This window comes from Nylanderia fulva, unplaced genomic scaffold (assembly GCF_048542155.1).
Source record: "Nylanderia fulva isolate GAGA-0341 unplaced genomic scaffold, ASM4854215v1 Scaffold11, whole genome shotgun sequence".
Lineage (NCBI taxonomy): Eukaryota > Metazoa > Arthropoda > Insecta > Hymenoptera > Formicidae > Nylanderia > Nylanderia fulva.
Window position 1 is genome coordinate 6,030,417 of NW_028189302.1, and position 18,234 is coordinate 6,048,650.

Below are 18,234 nucleotides of genomic sequence, written 5' to 3' on the forward strand. Positions count from 1 at the left end.
CGCGTGGCTCTCGAGAGAAGGATGCTTGGTAGTGGTGGTGATGATGATGAGGATGATGATGATACCTTGAGGGAAAGCACGGGAATTGCGTCACCTCTGCTGCCGAGATCTTCGTAGTTTCCCAGACACTTTCTACGCGATCTTTCATCCTAATTTGTGTGTATTCGCATGATTAAGGGCCCGCTGTGTATGTGTATATATATATTTATATATTATACACAAAGGCGTTGAACAGTTTTATTTTTTCTCAGGGGAATGTACTAAATTATCCCAATTAGTCTGATCTTCATTTTTATATGACGTAAAGACTGACAGAGCGACGCGTTGGGGAAAAGAAAGGTTTAATATACTTAAGTAAGTGTACGTTACATCATCGTACACCGTTATGGGCGCTTCACACGTGTTAAATGTACCCGCGCGGGATTATTGTTCTCCAAAAAGGTAATATTCGTGAGCGTTATGTCGCTCGCGAGGTAATAATACGTGTGCTTAACCGGAATACCGAATCGATATTATTGACTATGCATTAGACATAAATCACTTTCGCTCTGGCGGTAATTCGGATTCAGACTCCGCGTGACATGGAATAAAATGAGATTGCTCACGGGAACGTGACTGTGTCGATCGTCTTGATCGAACATTGCCTGCGGACACATAATCGCAAAAAATTATAAAAAAAAAAACGTTTTTCCTTGGTTCGAATTCTCTCACGCATGAAGTAGATATTTAAGAACTTCAATTTGTGTGTCATGATATATGTGCTAGGAAATTTTAGTTATTGCTCAAGCGGCTTGGTATTTAAAATTGTTACCAGTATGATAAACAGTTATAGCAAGTTTCTAAAATGCACAGATGGCTTTTAAAAAGATGTTTAATAAAGTAAAAAATGCAGCAAAAAAAAAAGAGGTAGAGAGAAGTATTTTAAATATATTTCCAGAAACGAAGATATAAATAGAGAAAAAAATTAGCATGATCAAAATGATGAAAGAAACTCATCGTGTATGCGTGCGTGTGCGTGCATTGTAGATTAGAATTCCTGTAGAGTATAGGAGCAGCGATACAGTTAACGAAGGAATTTCTATGCGATTCCATTAAAATTGATATAATCGAAAGTTTAAAATGATGCTTATCACGTCCGATGGAAAATGGACGGGTTAGATAATTCCGGTGATTGCGTTAATACGCGATATTAGATATTCGCACGCACACGTACACGCGCTCACCGGATGGAATTTAAAACAATGCGACTGTAGAATGAAAAGGCGTGGTATCTAACAAAGGGGGACGCACCTTTTAATTGATAGACGTATTCAGCGGCGACGGATTAAGAAAGTCGGCTTTCGCCCCCGAAATATATATATATAGCGATCCCACGATCCCGAAAAAGCGGGCGCGACAAGCATAATACGGTATTGGGAAAGCCTTGTAGAAAAACGAAAGGAAGTGATGATGAAAATAAAAGGGAGAAGCTGCGAGTTTGCCCCTGGTGCACGCGTAGCGTGCGATCTTATAGTGAGTTTGCGTGTAAAACTGTATTTACACGGCTCGCGGAGCATCTCTCGCGATCTTATCGAATCTTCATCGTATTTCGTTGCGCTTCGCTGGGCTTTTTTGTCGATATGTTGAAGAAAGAAAGAGAGGAAAAGTCAAAAAAATTGCAACTTGCATTTTTTTTGCAAAAAAAAATTCTTACGAAAATTCGTTCTCTCGTCGCGGAAAAGCCGTTCGTTTTGATGCTTTAACGATGATGATCGAAATGATAGTCAGGTTTTACGGAACGTTATTACGGGAACGCGCCGGTATTCAGGAGAAAGCAGCGTGTTTCGTAATTCTTATTAAAGCGTATGACATTTCTCTAACGTTAATAAATGAGAAATTAATTTATGTTTAATGCGTAACATTAGCGGAGTTTTTATTTTTTCCATTAGAGTAGAATTTTATCTAATAACGAGCGATCACATATATTATTTAGAGTATATTTTTATGCATATATATATATATATATATTTTAAAAAACAGTTTATGTAATTATTTCCTTTTAGTAATGGCTCACATTATAAAATAAAATAATGATATATAATTGATCGCATAAAGTTTTACATAAAATTTGAGGCAATAAAATCAAGCGCGAGGAGACAATCAACTTCTTTCGGAGTTTATAAATTCGCTGATAAAATTTTTCATGCGTATGTATAGCGGTAAAGTATCAATGGTGCTGAGTTTGTCGTAATAATTCGCGCCGCGTTTCTCGCGCGTCGTTGAAATAATTGTTCCACGCGGGCAGCAATAATCAGCACACACATTGTATAATGATCAATTGTGCTGATTTCGCGTGCGGGTCCCACGGTAAGTCAGCTTAGGTAGAGAGAGATGGCTCACTCATTACGGTGTTTTCAGTGAAGAAGAACGTCCTCTCCGCGCCACGTAACCGTTATTATTTACTCAGTCAGTCGCTACAAGGTACTTTCATACTTATGCAACGGGTCTAGATGCTATCTGCTTTCCTCCTTCTCCCATCGCGCTTGTTCGCGCGCTTTGCGAAATCGCCGACCCGCTCTTGGGAACCTCCTCACCGGCGCTTCGTCTTCATTCGATCCAATTTTCAGTCGTGGAACTCGACCGAGAGCCTGCATTTCCGCGAAAAATGATTGACAAAATTTCATCAATCTTGCCAATGCTGTATCTGAACTCAATCATCGAGAATAACGCTGATTACGCGTTGATAGGAACAAGTTAATCAGCCTTAATCGTCAGTTTTTCTAAATAAAAATAATTTTTTATACAAAATTATTTTGTCACAAAGACATGTAATTATTTCAATATTTATTTCGTTTGCATTCTTCTTGATTTATAAAAAGGGTATTGAGTTCCAAGTTAACTTGACATATCCCTCGCGTGATCCTGTTTCTCAGCTTAACTACACGGTACGCTTATCAAACGTCATCGACTTTGATGCAAATAATGCACTTTTTGTCGCGTGTCGAATAAAGACTCGGTTCGGTATCTGGTTCGCTGTCACGAGTAAATTTTTTTTTATGATTTTTGCCGATCATTAATCGGTTTATTCAGCGACGTCGTTGATTTGTCCGCCAACGTGTGCAAAACCAGCAAACCTACGCCCGGTCCAGGACAGGTTTGTCGAGTGTTTTAATCATACAGCATAAAGCACTACTATCGCTCGCTCTCCAAAAAAAAAAAAAAAAAGAGACAGCACCACCTCTGTGTGCTTTCACCGGTTCCGATTAAACTTCCTAGTAAGCAATTTCATACCCGCATTTAATATAGCGGGCACATCCGTCACTCGATTCCCCGCCTATCGTTTTTAACTGCTCGAGTAAACCTCCACGCTAATGGATTGTAATTTTATGCTCACTCGCCGTGACGCATGCATTTGCGTGTTTGTTTAGGAAAAAAAACGGGCACCTTTTTGTTTAAATATTTGCTCAATTCAGAGTCGGCACGGAAGAGAGAAAAACGTGTCCCCTTTTCTAAATAACAAATAAATCGATTTTTCTTCAACTCGCAAACATTTTCTCGCGTGTACAAAGATATTTTCGTAATCGGTGCTCTTAAATTGAGCGATCGAGAACAAAATATTTTTCCCGACAAATTTCGTTAATTAAACGGATAAATAAGACTGTAAAACTTGTCGCAATCTCGTCGCCTGCCTTTTTGATTTGGAACCCGCTACATTTTATTCGCTACTCGTCCCTCCTCGTAATTGTCAGCGAAGCATGTCGCGAAGGTGCCCGAGGTGGCCGAGTTTATTTTTTTTTCTTTCACGTAAGTAGGCACGCGCACGCATACACACATATACGTACACATATGCACGCATGTATAGGTGCCGCCGTATCTCTTACCGGCGTATACCCGACTGTACTGTTACCTGAATGTAGGATACGAGGTGGGATACTCACGGGTAACTACTGGTTCCATTATCGCGCAGATGCTCTAACGGCCGATTTCTAACGCCCAGCAATATCCTGAGCAGGACGTACCGTCTCGGACGCAATCGGTCCTTAATTCCCGCTCGCGTCATCGCGAGCTCAATGAATGGAGAACGATATCGCTTATAATAGTGAAATGATGTGTTACATTGTACACCTAGATCGTCCGACATCGTGGATATGCGGTAACGGATGTTACCACCGAGGCTTTCAAGACGATCGACATAACGCGAGTATTACAAGGAGAGAAATTTCATACGTTACGTTGTAAAGTGGCCAGTTGATTAATCGCGGTTTTGCGATGAGCAAATCAGGTTAAGCGTAGAAGTAGGGTGCGCATGACTGAGTGTGTTTCGTATTACACATTGCATTGTGGGAAACGATACGGCATGGTTGTACGTACGTACGTATGTATGTGACTCGATAATACACGTCGACGGTCTAGAAAGTGGTTAACATTTTGGCCCCGTTTTTACTCCCGTGAATCGTGCCGCGACGATGGAGGCAACAAACCTGTCGGGCTGTGTCTCGGTGTGTACTTGTGTAGCACGTGTGTCTTTCCCACATCACGACGGCCGTTGACTTGCACTAATCCCAGAGTGTGTATCCCTCCGTATCTCGGTTAATTTTACATCTCCGTTTTCTTCTGAGCAGCGCTTTTCTCAGACAGGAGGCTGCTAGAAACGAGCACGAGGAGCGAACAATCGAATTTATTTGTTTTTATTTCGACTAACTTATTTTTTTCGTTTTGTATGTTATATTATGCGCCTATATAATTTCAGATATTTATACATATTATGACACACTGACACTTTCCCCTTCCTCCGTTTTCAATGGAAGTGCGTTACATAAAAATTGTATGAAGTAATCGAATAAATTAAGAATGATAATGAAAAGGCTACGTTGACATAACGCCCAGTTACATCCATTTACATCATCCGTATAAGCAATGGATTAAAATATTCCTTGAAAAAGATGCGCGCAGAAATTTCGATTCTGCCGTTACATACATTTTTTTATTATTGGGGTGAAATGATTTTATAAATTGCAAGCAAAATGCGGATAAATGTCTGGTCGATGATGATTTCCGCGGTCGGATTTCGCAGCCGCTCTAAAAGTCACCGGCGCGCGACTCCGGTGACTTGCGTAATTGCAAATGCTGAGAGATCACGGAGCAGAGGAGAGATTTTGACTTGTACGGACGTTTACATAACGGCACGAGATGGAATGTCAACCGGCGCTACCGCGATTGACTTATGTACATATGTGCCGTACTACACGCACGTTACATTTGTAACGGTAACGTTCGCGCGAAACCGCAAAATTGCAACGTCGCGAGATCAAAGGAAGAGATGACGCGAGACAGTCGGTTCGACATCGATATAAATTAAAAATTCGAATTGCGTAGCTATAATATAATTTGTAATTCACCAAGTTTTTTCTGAAATGTATAAATGTCAGTTGAGTTAAAATTATAATTTTTCGGTAATAACGGGCTTTCAGAAAAATATCAGCTATAATTATCCGCAGAATTATTTCGAGGAATTGTCGTGTTTTTGTCTCATGTGTAATGTAAGTGGAAACCCACAGCGATTGGTCAGACAGTACGAAAAGTTATCGCGGTGTTCTACTTTCCAGAGACCGTAAGTCATTAGCGTAAATTTATTGCATGAATTGGCGGTATCGAATTGATGTCTGGAACAAGGACCAGATTCTGGATCGGTTCACTGTGTTACTATAACGAACACGTGTTTTCACGTGCAACAAACGCTATATGTATGTACAATCGACGTACGGAATACAAATTACACTTCAACTCGTCGATACAGGTGCATAATGATTCAATTATTCAACTATCTAGGATGAATTGAAAAGCAGAAAAATGTTAAAAACTCTCTAACGTATTCTATTCTGTATTCATTTTTCTTTGTAAATTAATTCATCAGATTTTACGTTTGTTTTTTATAATTTATTTTAATTATGAAATATTGTCAACCTATCTTCCCTTGTTTCTATTTTATACTTAAAAAAATATCGATCAATATTTGTTGACAAGATACGACGTGTAAAGAAGATAAAAATTATATTTAACTACTGATATATAAAAAATTTATATAAAAATTTACTTGTGAGAGGGAAAGAATTAATCTTATTTTCTATTCATATACGTGCGTAATTTGAAGGTGAAAGTCGCAATAATTTCTCACTGCTAATTATTCTGAACAAAAAAGTCAGCCTCTTGCAATAATCAGTTCACGATATGGTTGATCAGATTATTTTTCTATCCTTCCAAATCATTAAAAAATTATACAAGAATAACCAGGAACTGAATCATCAGTTTTTAATTATAAACAGGATATAAGCACGAAACAAAAAGTAATTTTAATTCTGTAAGTACATTCTCAACACAAGATTCAGATTTAATCACTAATCTAATGAAATGTTGCTCGTTCTCTTTTATTATAATGACGCAAAAAACCGTATGGAGTAACGAGAATTATATAAGACATTCTCTTAAAAGCAGAAACAAGAAAGAATTACTGACGGCTTGTGTTGTTGCTAATCGCGATAATTTGAACCGCAAAAATCTCTGTTGAAAGGCGCGCTTTATCTTCCGTAATTGCGTGAACGATTACTTGATCGGTGCTAATAAATCCTGGATGATCGCTTGGAAGCTTACAAGCGCCTAGAGTTAAGTTTCATTTATCATCCGCGTTCTTAAACGACGCGTTCCGCGATTGCGTAATACTACGGGAAAAGATTTTGAGAAAAGTATCACACCTGCCGGTGCAAAAATTCTTGAGAGACGAACGAACAAACGACGGAAGTAACGCGGTCCGTGACTCCGCGAGGTCATCCGCTTCCTCGCGTCGCATCCGCGAGACTTGGGAGACTCGGTTAAATTGTTACGTCATAAACGATTGTGGAGTATGTAAATTTCCCGGCTGTCCATAATTTGCCAAATCCAATAATCGACGTAATAATTCAGTATTCATCGCGGGTACCGCAAGACGAATAATTTTTTCCTTTCGTCCAACGACAATACCGTATGCATAAGGAAAAAGAAGACACAATGCGCGTTACCGCGAACCCTGCTGTTAGTAAAAGTTATCCGTTCGCGGAGAGAGAGACCCATAATGGACAATACAATACGATTATCATCGCCTCCGCGCGTTTCTCGTGCATCGCGCGATGCGCTCCCGAGCAGGAAGGCAACGCAGAAAATGCGCACATGTGTGTATATATATATATATGTTTGTGTGGGCAGGTGAGATGCCGGGTAACATACCGGGACACGCCCGCGTGCGCGCGTTTTCGCTATTACGAACGTCCGTCCGGTATCTCCGTCGCACACAATAACGTCCTGGTCCCGGACTTAAAGCCATTCAGGGCTAAATTATCGAGAATTCGCGCCGTTAACCGAATGTTATACGCGAGGATGGATTTATAGAACTGTCTGCGCTCGAGTATCGCTTAAAGGCTTTCCTGCGAGTTGGCCCTTCGAGAAACGATCCATTCGAGCAGCGTGATAATCGTTAATCGTCTGCGGCAAGTGTGTACGAAGTCGTCTGTGTGCGACGTAAATTTTTATTCCCAATCAGCTGATCGGCGCTAATATAAAGTAGTTGTATCAGAATTTTAGCAGCGATATATAGACTTTTTTTTAGATATTTTAGCAGCTCTTTTGTTCAATTTCGCTCGGTGTTATAAAAAGACGTAGCACAAAATATACGTGACAAGCGTATTTTTTACCAAGAACCTAGTGAAGCGCAAGAAAAAGAAAAGTTGATTGGAATTAAAGACAAAAAGCGGTGCGACTGCGAGAGATGTTGAAATTAACCTCGAGCGAATTCTTCTCGAAAAGTTGGCAATTATCCGCATCATTTAACGCCCTAATTCCTTCACCGTCGTATAATGATCTCGCGGTGTGCCGAGATGGAGACGAACAGTTATGTCATCAGAACACAGGTCGCGGGACCACGCATTAATTGGTTTTGCGCTCACTCGGACACGTATGTGCGTACGTTTTAATTAGCCATCTGCACGTGAACGAGTGCAGTGATATTACAGTTATTCGCTCGCGGTGGCACGTGCCGCGACGCTAACTCTCTCAAACGTTATATAAAGTTCGCTTACAGCTCGTCTGTAAATATATATTTGCGATATAAACGTGTATTAACATATTAAAAAAATGAGATTGTGCATAATAGAATATGATAATTAAAATATAATAATATAATTGAAATATATTTTGCAAGAACTCGCAAAATAAATGAGGAAAATGAAACGATTCGTGTTTAAACGAAATTATAGGATTTATCGCGCTACTTGATACTTGTCCAATGATACGCTTCGTTCGCAATTCTCTCCCGCGATTTAATTTCGATAGAAGTTAATAAGCCGGCGGCTACGAGAAGTTAATAAACTCAGCAGGATGCGGCAAATAATTTGTAACGTCGTCGAGACGGTGCGGCGATACGTTCGCAACCGGATGCGAAATGTGCGCACGATCGCGCCTGTTACCGATCCGTGGCACGAGTTAAATCTTCCGGAGAGTTCGACTTTGTTTTGCTATTCCGCATTCCGACCAGATTGCACACTTTTACCTTTTTACAGCTGCGAGAGACCCTGGCTTATCTTTCTCTCTCCCTCTCTTTATTTCTCAATTTTTTTTTATACCTCTAATTATAATAATCGCGAAGGTTGATGCTTATCTGCGTTGCATCGTTAAGCGGAAGAATAAATTACGCGAGAAGGATTTTCGAAAACATACAGAACGCGGGCGAGCACGGAGATCCATACCGTTAAGATTACCCGGAGGAATGTTCCGTAAGCATATCCGTCTGATTAATGCAAAACAGTGAAATTATTTTCATCCACGTCTCCGCAGTCTCTCTCTCTATCTCTGTAATCGACGAATGGAAGGACATGAATTACAATTACAAAGTTGTTTTACGAGCTACTTGAAGCAGCGAAGGTATTTATTACCGCCTTACTTTCGCATTATGTAAAAATACCATTAGCTATATGCAGTTCCTGCAATGAGCGACGTTAATAACCATGGATTTTAATCAACGATAGACAGAGCGGAAAGATTCACCTTAGATTTGTCAAGGCTTGTATCATTAAAGCTCACTTGTGTGCTGATGATAGCGAATAGACTTGTCGCGCAAGACAAGTTTCTTCGCGCATAATAATGAAAACGTCCTCGTTGACGTCGTCCATTCCAGGAAGGAGCTAGAGAATCTTCTATATCTGGCCATCTCTGAAAGTAATCCTACGACGATGAGGACGACGCGCGAGTATGATTGGCTGTGATCGGCGCTTTGACGTTGATCACGGACACATAGCGGAGAGAAAAGAAACGCAATATAATCAGCGAAGGTGCAGAAATCGGAGACATATGTTAATGAAAATACCGATAAAGTGGAAGCGAAAATGACGTTGCAACAACGGTAAAACGGTAGATGTTGTCCTGCCGAAGGACACCCGGAGCTCGTTTGTCTCGATTGAACCCCTTGTGAGGAGAAGCGCCGAGGAAGACGATTGCCACAATAATGCCACGGAGCAACGGTATTGCGTATATGCGGATGCAATCGCGCGGATAATGGTAGAATGCCGGACCGCGATCGGTTTGGCGCGATCAACCGGGGAATGCAATTTTCTTCGCGAAATGAAATGTTTCAACCGTTCAGCGCGCCTAACTGTCACAGACTTCAGAATGTCGATCTGAATGTCGAACCAAATATTTTCTGTATTTCTCTTCCGGAAGGTCTCTAATAAATATTCCAAGTCTCTCTTCCCGACAGCTTCATCAATGATATATTCCGCAGGAACGATAACAGGGTGTCTTTTATAAATTTGGAATTGTCAGGAAATTTTCTGGATTTTTCACATTATTCTGCATTTGTCTCAATATATATATTGAAATTTTTTATTAAATTAATATAAACTCCCAACACGCTAATTTTCTGTGTTGTTAAAAATCGATTCATCTACAGCGTGTTCGTTAATTTATACTTTCATCGTCGTGTTATTGTATTTCAGTGTGTTTGATAGAGGCAAAACTAAAAAATAATATAAATCAAAAAGGTGATTATTTAAATAGTTTATAGTGACATGTTTGTTTCGATTATCGTACATAATGCAGATTGTATAATTGAGTTAAATTTTTGTTTTAACTTTCGAACCTTTTCATTGTTGACAAAGATATCTCAAGGATTTGATGATTTAACATTTAATTGATTTATCATATAGATATATGTAAATTATATGTTTGGAAAAAATAATACTAAAAAGTCAGGGAAAAAATTAATTTCTGGTCTTGGAAAATCTGAAAAAATCAGGAAATTTTTTTCATTGAGTCTGCTAGACACCCTGGATGTAATGATATGAGGTGGACTACTAAATGTCGGAGATATAAATATTTAATATAAATGTTTTCTTGTCAATATATAATTTATTTCTTAGCTATTCAGATGTGAAAGCAAGTTCAAGCTCTTTCGGCGAAGATATTTTCTGATCCGATGGTAGCTTTATCGGCGGTATCTGCGTTTCGTTCATGGAACGGCAGTTTGCGGGCGAATAAAAGAGTCGTAGAACCCTTGGGAATCCCACGGATTGTATCTCGTCGACGAGATTGGAACTTGAGAAAACTAGCACCAGCTTGATAACACTGAGAAACTCATTCGCGCGCATTATTGTAGGGGAAGAAGGAGAGGATTCTTTTCTCGAGACCAGAAGACCTTGGCTGGCTGGAGCATAAATATAGAAATTGCTGTCGATTCGAACGCACTTTGCGAACCTGCTACCTCGACTAACGGAAAACCTCGTCGTGCTTCATTTACATTTTTCGCCTTGTGCATGTAACGTTCGCATGTGCGACCTGTAATGCGTGTTGTGTCATGCTTGAATTGAGAGAAGCTATTCTGTTTATTGCCGGAAAGATATTAATTTCGATGCCCGCACGAAGAAATACTTGAGCAATAAAACTGTAATGGCGTCATAGCTATCTGGAATTCGTGACGTGTAATTTAAAAAAAAAAAACAAACACAGAGAATTAATAATTGGCCAATCTAATCGATCATGTAAAAGTGGTGATGACTTTTAAAGTCGTAATACTTCGAAGGTTGCGGCGAATTAAAATTCACGGTGAAATTGATGAATCGTTCATGTTTGAGGCCACGGCATGATATTTTCAAGCAAAACACGTAAGAGGTCTATATGGTTTACAAAGCTTTCACGAAACTAGTTTTGCGATTCCGAAATTTTTGCGGGAGTAATTACACCTAAATAAAATTAAAATATACAGAAAATAATGGCATTATGTAATGTAATGATATGTTAAGTATAGCTGCAACGGAAGGATGCAAAAAGGATGTACAGATATGTGTACTGTTGACGTATTACAAAGCGCCAGGAAATAAAATTGTTAGTAATGTCACGTAATCTACGTAGTCCGTTAGGAAGTTCCTCAACACAGTTACATAAGATTATGCAAAAATGTAGGCCGGAGCAAATGAAACCAATGCAAACGCTGATCGAACTCCCCCACGTACTACATCAATTCGCCTACGTCGATGCTCTGAGCTCGAACTCAAGGCACGTATTTGCGATCCGTTAAGACCGATTTATCATTAATGCATTCCGTAGCAATGGGACACTCTATTCTCAAGTACGAATACTATTCCACGATACAGTTCACACGCGACACGATCTATGACGTAAATATTCCTTCTTCTTCACAGTATTCAGATTATCATCGAGCGATTATCGGGTTATGATTTATAATTTATCATGTATTTTACTTAGCTGGAAAGAGAGAAAGAGAAAGAAATTCTTAGATAAATATAGAGATACATGATTTATTAATTAAGTCAGACTATAGATAAACCTATCGATTAATTAAATCGCGGATAATAATCTCGATTGTTTCACTATTGAAAGGGGAGAGTTTTATTGGGCCGAAGCGAAAATAGCCTCTCGAGGAAAAAAAAGAGAGATACGCCATGAGTTTTTCTCACGACTTATTGCGCGCGGATGAATCTCGTGAAATTAGGTCCCGAGACGAAGTCTCGATACTCGAGGGAATGCAAACTTTCATCGCCCGGAGCTCTCGGACGGTTGCGGAGACTTGTGCCCGTACATATGTTGTCCACTTTCGTGAATCGAGACCCACCTTGGCACATTTTTTCCCCTCGTGGATATAATATTAATAAAGCGGGAGCGGTCGAAGAACCGCGAAGAGCCACGTATTTTCGCGCGACTTCCTATGCCGTGTGCGAGAGAGAGATTCGTACTTCCTGATAAAAACGGCGCACGAGCCACAAAAAATGAATGCGCGATCGTTACGTTAACTGGCAGTGCTCGTAACTCGTACAGTTACGAGCGCTTCCGCGCCTCTCTTATTTCTGCTAGTTTGCGCGATTTGAAATTGTAACGACTGTAAAGAATGAAGTGATTACATCTCCTCGCATCACGCGCTCGATTTTCTTTCGAAGACGATTAATCTTCTGGAGAGCGACAAAAATAATCACGACATGATAAGCGATATTAAATTAATGAATTGTTTTACTCTTCATAAAAAATATTAGCTGGAATATCTAAGATTTAGCTGTGTTAGTTAATATTTTTTCCGTGTTTGACAAGTATGATATATCGGCAATGTAATTTGACAAGTAACAGCTGATGAGCTGTCATTCTCTTTCTTTTCTTATTCTGCTCTCGCAGAGTAACTATTGTATACAGATTTTTCAGTGTTTTCGCGTAGAAAAGTGTATTTTATTTTTTATTTTTTATTATGGATCTTCTCTTAGCAAGTTTTGCGGCTAATCTAGTCGTCTCGCAACTTTGCATGGAGGTAGAAACCGTAACTTTGACTGACTAAACCGGTATTAGACGGATACATAAGAACGTCCGTCGTTGTTAAGGGCATTGTCGCAGGGTCCTTCGCTGATACACTTGCTTTGAATCATGAATTCTTTGGTAGATTCCTTTAGTCAAAACATCCATAGTTTGTTATAAACAATCGAATGCAGATGACTTTTTAAAAATTAATCTATAAATAAATGATAAAAACATATTTATATGCAAATTATATTTAATATATATTTTTCAATTAATTTTAAATAAATATTATTTTAATAGGATTCTAATTCTAACTTTGTCACACGATTATATTGAAAATTGAAAAGTTGTAACAAATGAGGATCTTCTTTGACATTAAAAATTTTAATTAAATTAAGGAAAATTAATTCAAAAAGTGAAAGAGAAATTCAAAGAATTCGCAATTCAAGTGAAATATATTTAGTGAGAGACTATATATATATATATACATCGGCCTCTATATATAGCGTCATTACAGCACGCTGCAAATGAAATGAAAACGATAGAAAGAATTCATCCCTTACATGGCATCGTCGATGATTGCGCAAAACGATTCCAAGTGCTATAAGGCTTTTGCACGCGCCAATATTGTAGTGGGGATGCTGTTCGTTTTTCTATCGAACGGAGAAAGTGCGTTTTTCTATCGAAAGGAGATATGGGTACATGATAGCAAAAAACTTTTCAGGAGGATAAATGAAAATTTAAAAAGTTTATAAGTTGACAAAATGTTTTGCACTAACATTTTGTATGTCTCGAATTTATTGGACCTTAAAATTGTACAAGTGTAATTTTTTTAAATTGTCAATAAGATTAAAAAAGCACTCACATTGTCAAAATATTTTTAGTGAAAATAAACAAGTTAAATAGATAGAAATTCTGAATGTGAAATAAAAGTTATGATTTAGATATATGTAATATGTATGTTCGATCTTTTCTTTTGACGATTGTATTCTAAGTTTTTTTCAAGGGTGATAAAAAGGCAATACAATACAGAATCGTTCTTAGCACTCGTAATAACTTTCCAATGAGATACTTTGTTATTTTGTCGTGACACTTTCCCTTCGCGTAAAACTTACAATTTTAGCGCGGCGATATTTAATTTGAACATATTAAATAGAAATAGAATTATAAAAAATATAGGATTGCAAAAGATTGCAAAAGGAAAATACTGGAATAATCAAGCAGAAATTTATTTATTTGTTACTCGACGATAATTAATGATTTGCCTCTAGTCATAAATTTTGTCGTATATTTCGTTGTACGCCTCCCCAAGTGATTTGGTCGATGAAAAATTATTTACAAACGAGCGTCCGTTCTCTTCGCCACCCGTATTGCGCTATAAATCTTATTACTATCTGTTTGCTTCAACGTCACATTTTCTTGCGAGAAATTTCCCCATAAAAGACATCAATTATCGCGAGAAAATTCCCTGATGTAAAAAATTGCACGTAAGAAAAAAGTTTCATCGAGAAACAAAATTTCATTCTTTGAATGTCGTAAATAAAATAATGGAAATAGAATAAGAGTCTTTTAACAGTATTAATAGTAAGAGTTTTTTTAACAATATTCTCAAGGATCGTTGCTAGAAGTCATTATTAACTATAAAAAATGGAAAAAATTATTTGTGCTTTCAACAAGAAAATCATTCGCAATCTCTCTTCTATCCACTAAATCCTTAAAGTCTTCAAGTTCTCTATGCAGATTTATTACGCGGGATCACGTTCTATATTCAAGAGTACCGCGAACGACTCTCGCGATCAGAATTGAGAGACTCGTTAGAAGAGATCCTTGGTAACGACGTCTCCCGATCTCTCCTATTTCATAGGAGTGAATGTGAGAGTCGTTCGCAGAACTAATATCTGCAAGGCCAACCGTCACCGATAAAATGCTTAGGATAATGCACCCTGTTCCTTCGATCTCAAGAGCACCTACGATCGTTCGTGTCACCGGCTAATCTTGTGGATGAAACTTTGCGAACATTCGCGCGCATCATCGACAAAAATACTTTAAAGCTGATTTCATTCAAAAATTAATGAAGCTGCGCTCGTCCGATAGCTTATAAAATCAGTTTCCAGTATTGCTGTATTAAAAAGACTTATTTACTTTTTTAATTATATTTTACAGTTAACAAATATGCCATACACGTGATTAATACGTAAACAAATATAATAATAGCATTTTCGATATATCATCCCATGTAAATATCATTTAACCGAGAATGAGATTTATTCTTCTCATTAGCGGCATATTATCAAGCCGTTAATGAGAAGAACGTTTTATAACAGCTTAAAGCTGCTATATTCGTGGAAAGGGAAAGAGATTATATACCGATCGTTGACGATCGCGCAAGCACAGACTGCAAAATGTTTGCACAGTAACGGGGTTTTTCGGTGACACAGCTGGAGAAACGTAGGTAGGTCCTGTGTCTAGATCACTGATACTAGATCGGCAATATCGAACGAGCTCGGATACTTGTATAAGGTACACGCCACTGAGCACCATAACCCGCGCAAACCGTTATGCGGTTTATAACACATAAAGCGTAAGTGATGCTTTCAATGCGTTTCCGTAAATTTGCGCGAGCACCGGTGATCTCTTACGGTTAATTAAAATTGTAATTGATAACATCTGCGATACGAATTATTCGAGTCGTTAAATTTGTATTTTTACATAATGAGAAATATCGTATAATAACGCAAAGTGCTCTCGTAGACACAACATCATCATAATTTTTCTCTCTTTTGGAGCTTCCTTTTATCTATATATCTGGCAAATTTTCTTTTATGTGCTTCATTCATTCATTCGACGTTCTGCGGATCGGCTTCTTAATTTTGCATTCGTTACTTCGCGCACATTTTTAATTGCACGGAAAGAGAACTGGTTACGCGTCGGCTCGTTTCTGCCGAGCCTAGCGTTACACAAGTGTATACGGGTAGATGTCCTGTTAATGGAAAACGCCGCATTATCTCGAGGTGAACGCGGAAGAACAGGTGTTACAAAAGAAATTATCACGTGCACGCGCGCCGTTTCCGTGTTGACGAGTGGAGTAGATTCACTGTCTAGCCGTCGTTGATCGTTAGTTATACGTCAACGGGTGTAATGAATAAATTAAAGTCCATGTTGAATCGAGGCTATGCGAATCCCAATAAAAACACGCGATGCAACGTTATTTTGCGATGAGTAGAATTATTTATTGCTTTAATAAAACGGTCGTTCACACATGACATGCTAATGAATACATGCTACGAAATTCATTTTATATATATTATTTTATACCGTTCTTTCTTTCCTATAAATATATATATATATACATCCGTATGCTCTATTGGAAAACTCACCCTCTGATCGTGTTTGAACCGTAATAGTCAGCAAGAGCGTCACTAGCAAAAGCAATTTCGTAAACCAAAGCCTCCACATGTCGTCGCCCATCTGTTCGGAGTCCCTCGAAGTGGCACTTTGAATTAGCTCAAAGTTAGGAAGAAAAGACGTGCACTCTCACGTGAACCAATCCCGCGAGTATCGGTGCTAACTTGTCCGTTACATGGGCGACAGTTCTGTCAAGCACCTCGCGATCACCCTTCGCGGTCTTCGACAGTAGCGCGCTCCCCGAAAGAAATATTCAAAATTGGCAAAGAACGTCACGAAAAAAAATGAATAAAAAAATGGATTAAGAAGAGAGAGACTGATAAACTCCACGTGGTATCGATCGTTAAACGACAATGTGAAAATTACACCTGATTATCGAATGGGAAAAAATGTACGAGAGCTCCGCGCGACGGAGCAGCCGACCGATTGACCTTTCTCCGGGTGCGTAACTTTGTCTGTGTCCCGGTGAGGACTGAAGGGGAATCAAGGCCCGCCGCCGGGTGTTGGGGAACCGGAGAAAGGTGTATCAAGAGAGAGAGGCCAGAGGCGAAGCGGATAGGACCCCTCTTCGCCATTCTCTCCCTACCCTCTCGACTCCTTTTTCCCGCTTCTTCTTCTTCGTCTTCTGAACGCTCTCGGTACCGAGATATGCGGTGCATCGGAGAGCTTCCTAGACCGACTCTTTGGCCAGCCCGGGTCTGGTTTATGTCATCCATTTGTGGTGGAACTTCGCGGAACCCTCTAATCCCTATTACGCTGTAATGACAATTTGACAGTGTTGTAGAAGCAATATTGTCAAGCATACGTGCAGAAACGTCTACCATACATTTTGTAAATTATTAGAAAAAAAAATTACAGACTAAATCCTCTGGTAGGTCAAGAAAGGTCCGGTATATTTCTCGTCTTGGCCTTGTATGGCTCGACCGACGAGTCGGTGCATCCGCTAACTGTCGCAGCTGCATTAGGCAGATGTAGCGCGAACTGTTGCGAAAAACCGCAGGTTGACGGATGAGTTTATACCAGGGCGAAAAATAGCAATCTTCTTATGTGAATGCGCTCAATCAAACGACAAGATATATTTTATTAAACCAATTGAAATTCAATCGAAGTTGCATCTATTCATCGTACTCTCAACAACCACTCTATATTATATGTATTATCAATACAGGTGCGGTGTGTCTCAATATTTGTATTCTTGCAAAATTCTGTCGTGGAATACGAACGCGCGATTGGTCCTCGCTTCGAAAATCAAATCTACATATTCATGACCGGTGTCCTACTGAAAAAACATATAACACTAGGACGCTATTCTTACGAGTATACTTATTGCCTGGTATGCGGGACACCTGTTATCGTGCTCTCAATGAACTTCAAAGGTTGGTGGGGTTAAAAGAAGAGGGGAAGCTGTTTTCGAAGAGCGGCTGCGATCGAAGGTAGGAGGTTCGCATTATAGGTGCCGACCCGCGAGGACCTACATTCGCCAGCCACGGTGAGGGATGCTGCGTGATCGTGGAGAACGCTCTTCTCTCTTCCTCTCTCTTTCTCTCTCCGGGTCGAGAAGGCCCCGTCTCCTCAAGTATTCGTGTCGGTGCTGGCCGACTGACTTAATAAGTGATTTTCGAATTCCACCGCCGAGATTCTTCCAGAGAAATTATTGTTCGTCCGTCTTTTCCTCTCCTCGTATGTTAGAGTTTCTGAAAAAATCTTTCCTGTAAACAACCATGACGTATACGTCGTATGGAATGAGAAATTGAATAAAATTAGGATATGTGTGTGATGTATATGTATATGTTTGATTTCTTGATTCGCGAGCCGTGACATGGATCTAGCTTGAAAGAAACTGAAGAACGATGAAGAGGGAAAAGAACGAGAAAATAATTTTTTCTCCGATTACATTTATCTTCTTTTCGATTTGCATAAGATGCTATATATCAAAGGAAGAAATATTGAGACACGCCGCACTGTTTATAACACATATAATACAAAGTGGCTGTTGAAAGTATGATGGATAGATACAACTTTTTCTTCAATTGA

The 18,234-nt window shown here is 39.2% G+C and overlaps 1 protein-coding gene across 1 annotated transcript in view; it reads right to left on the bottom strand.

Moving 5' to 3' along the window:
* Positions 1 to 16,654, bottom strand: part of LOC114943684 (uncharacterized) — a 58,876-nt gene extending 42,222 nt beyond the window's left edge. The window contains 1 exon segment of the mRNA XM_085487749.1: positions 16,173 to 16,654. Coding sequence (XP_085343875.1) covers positions 16,173 to 16,263 — 91 coding nt within the window. The 5' untranslated portion in view covers positions 16,264 to 16,654.
* Between the last annotated feature and the right edge of the window lie 1,580 nt (positions 16,655 to 18,234).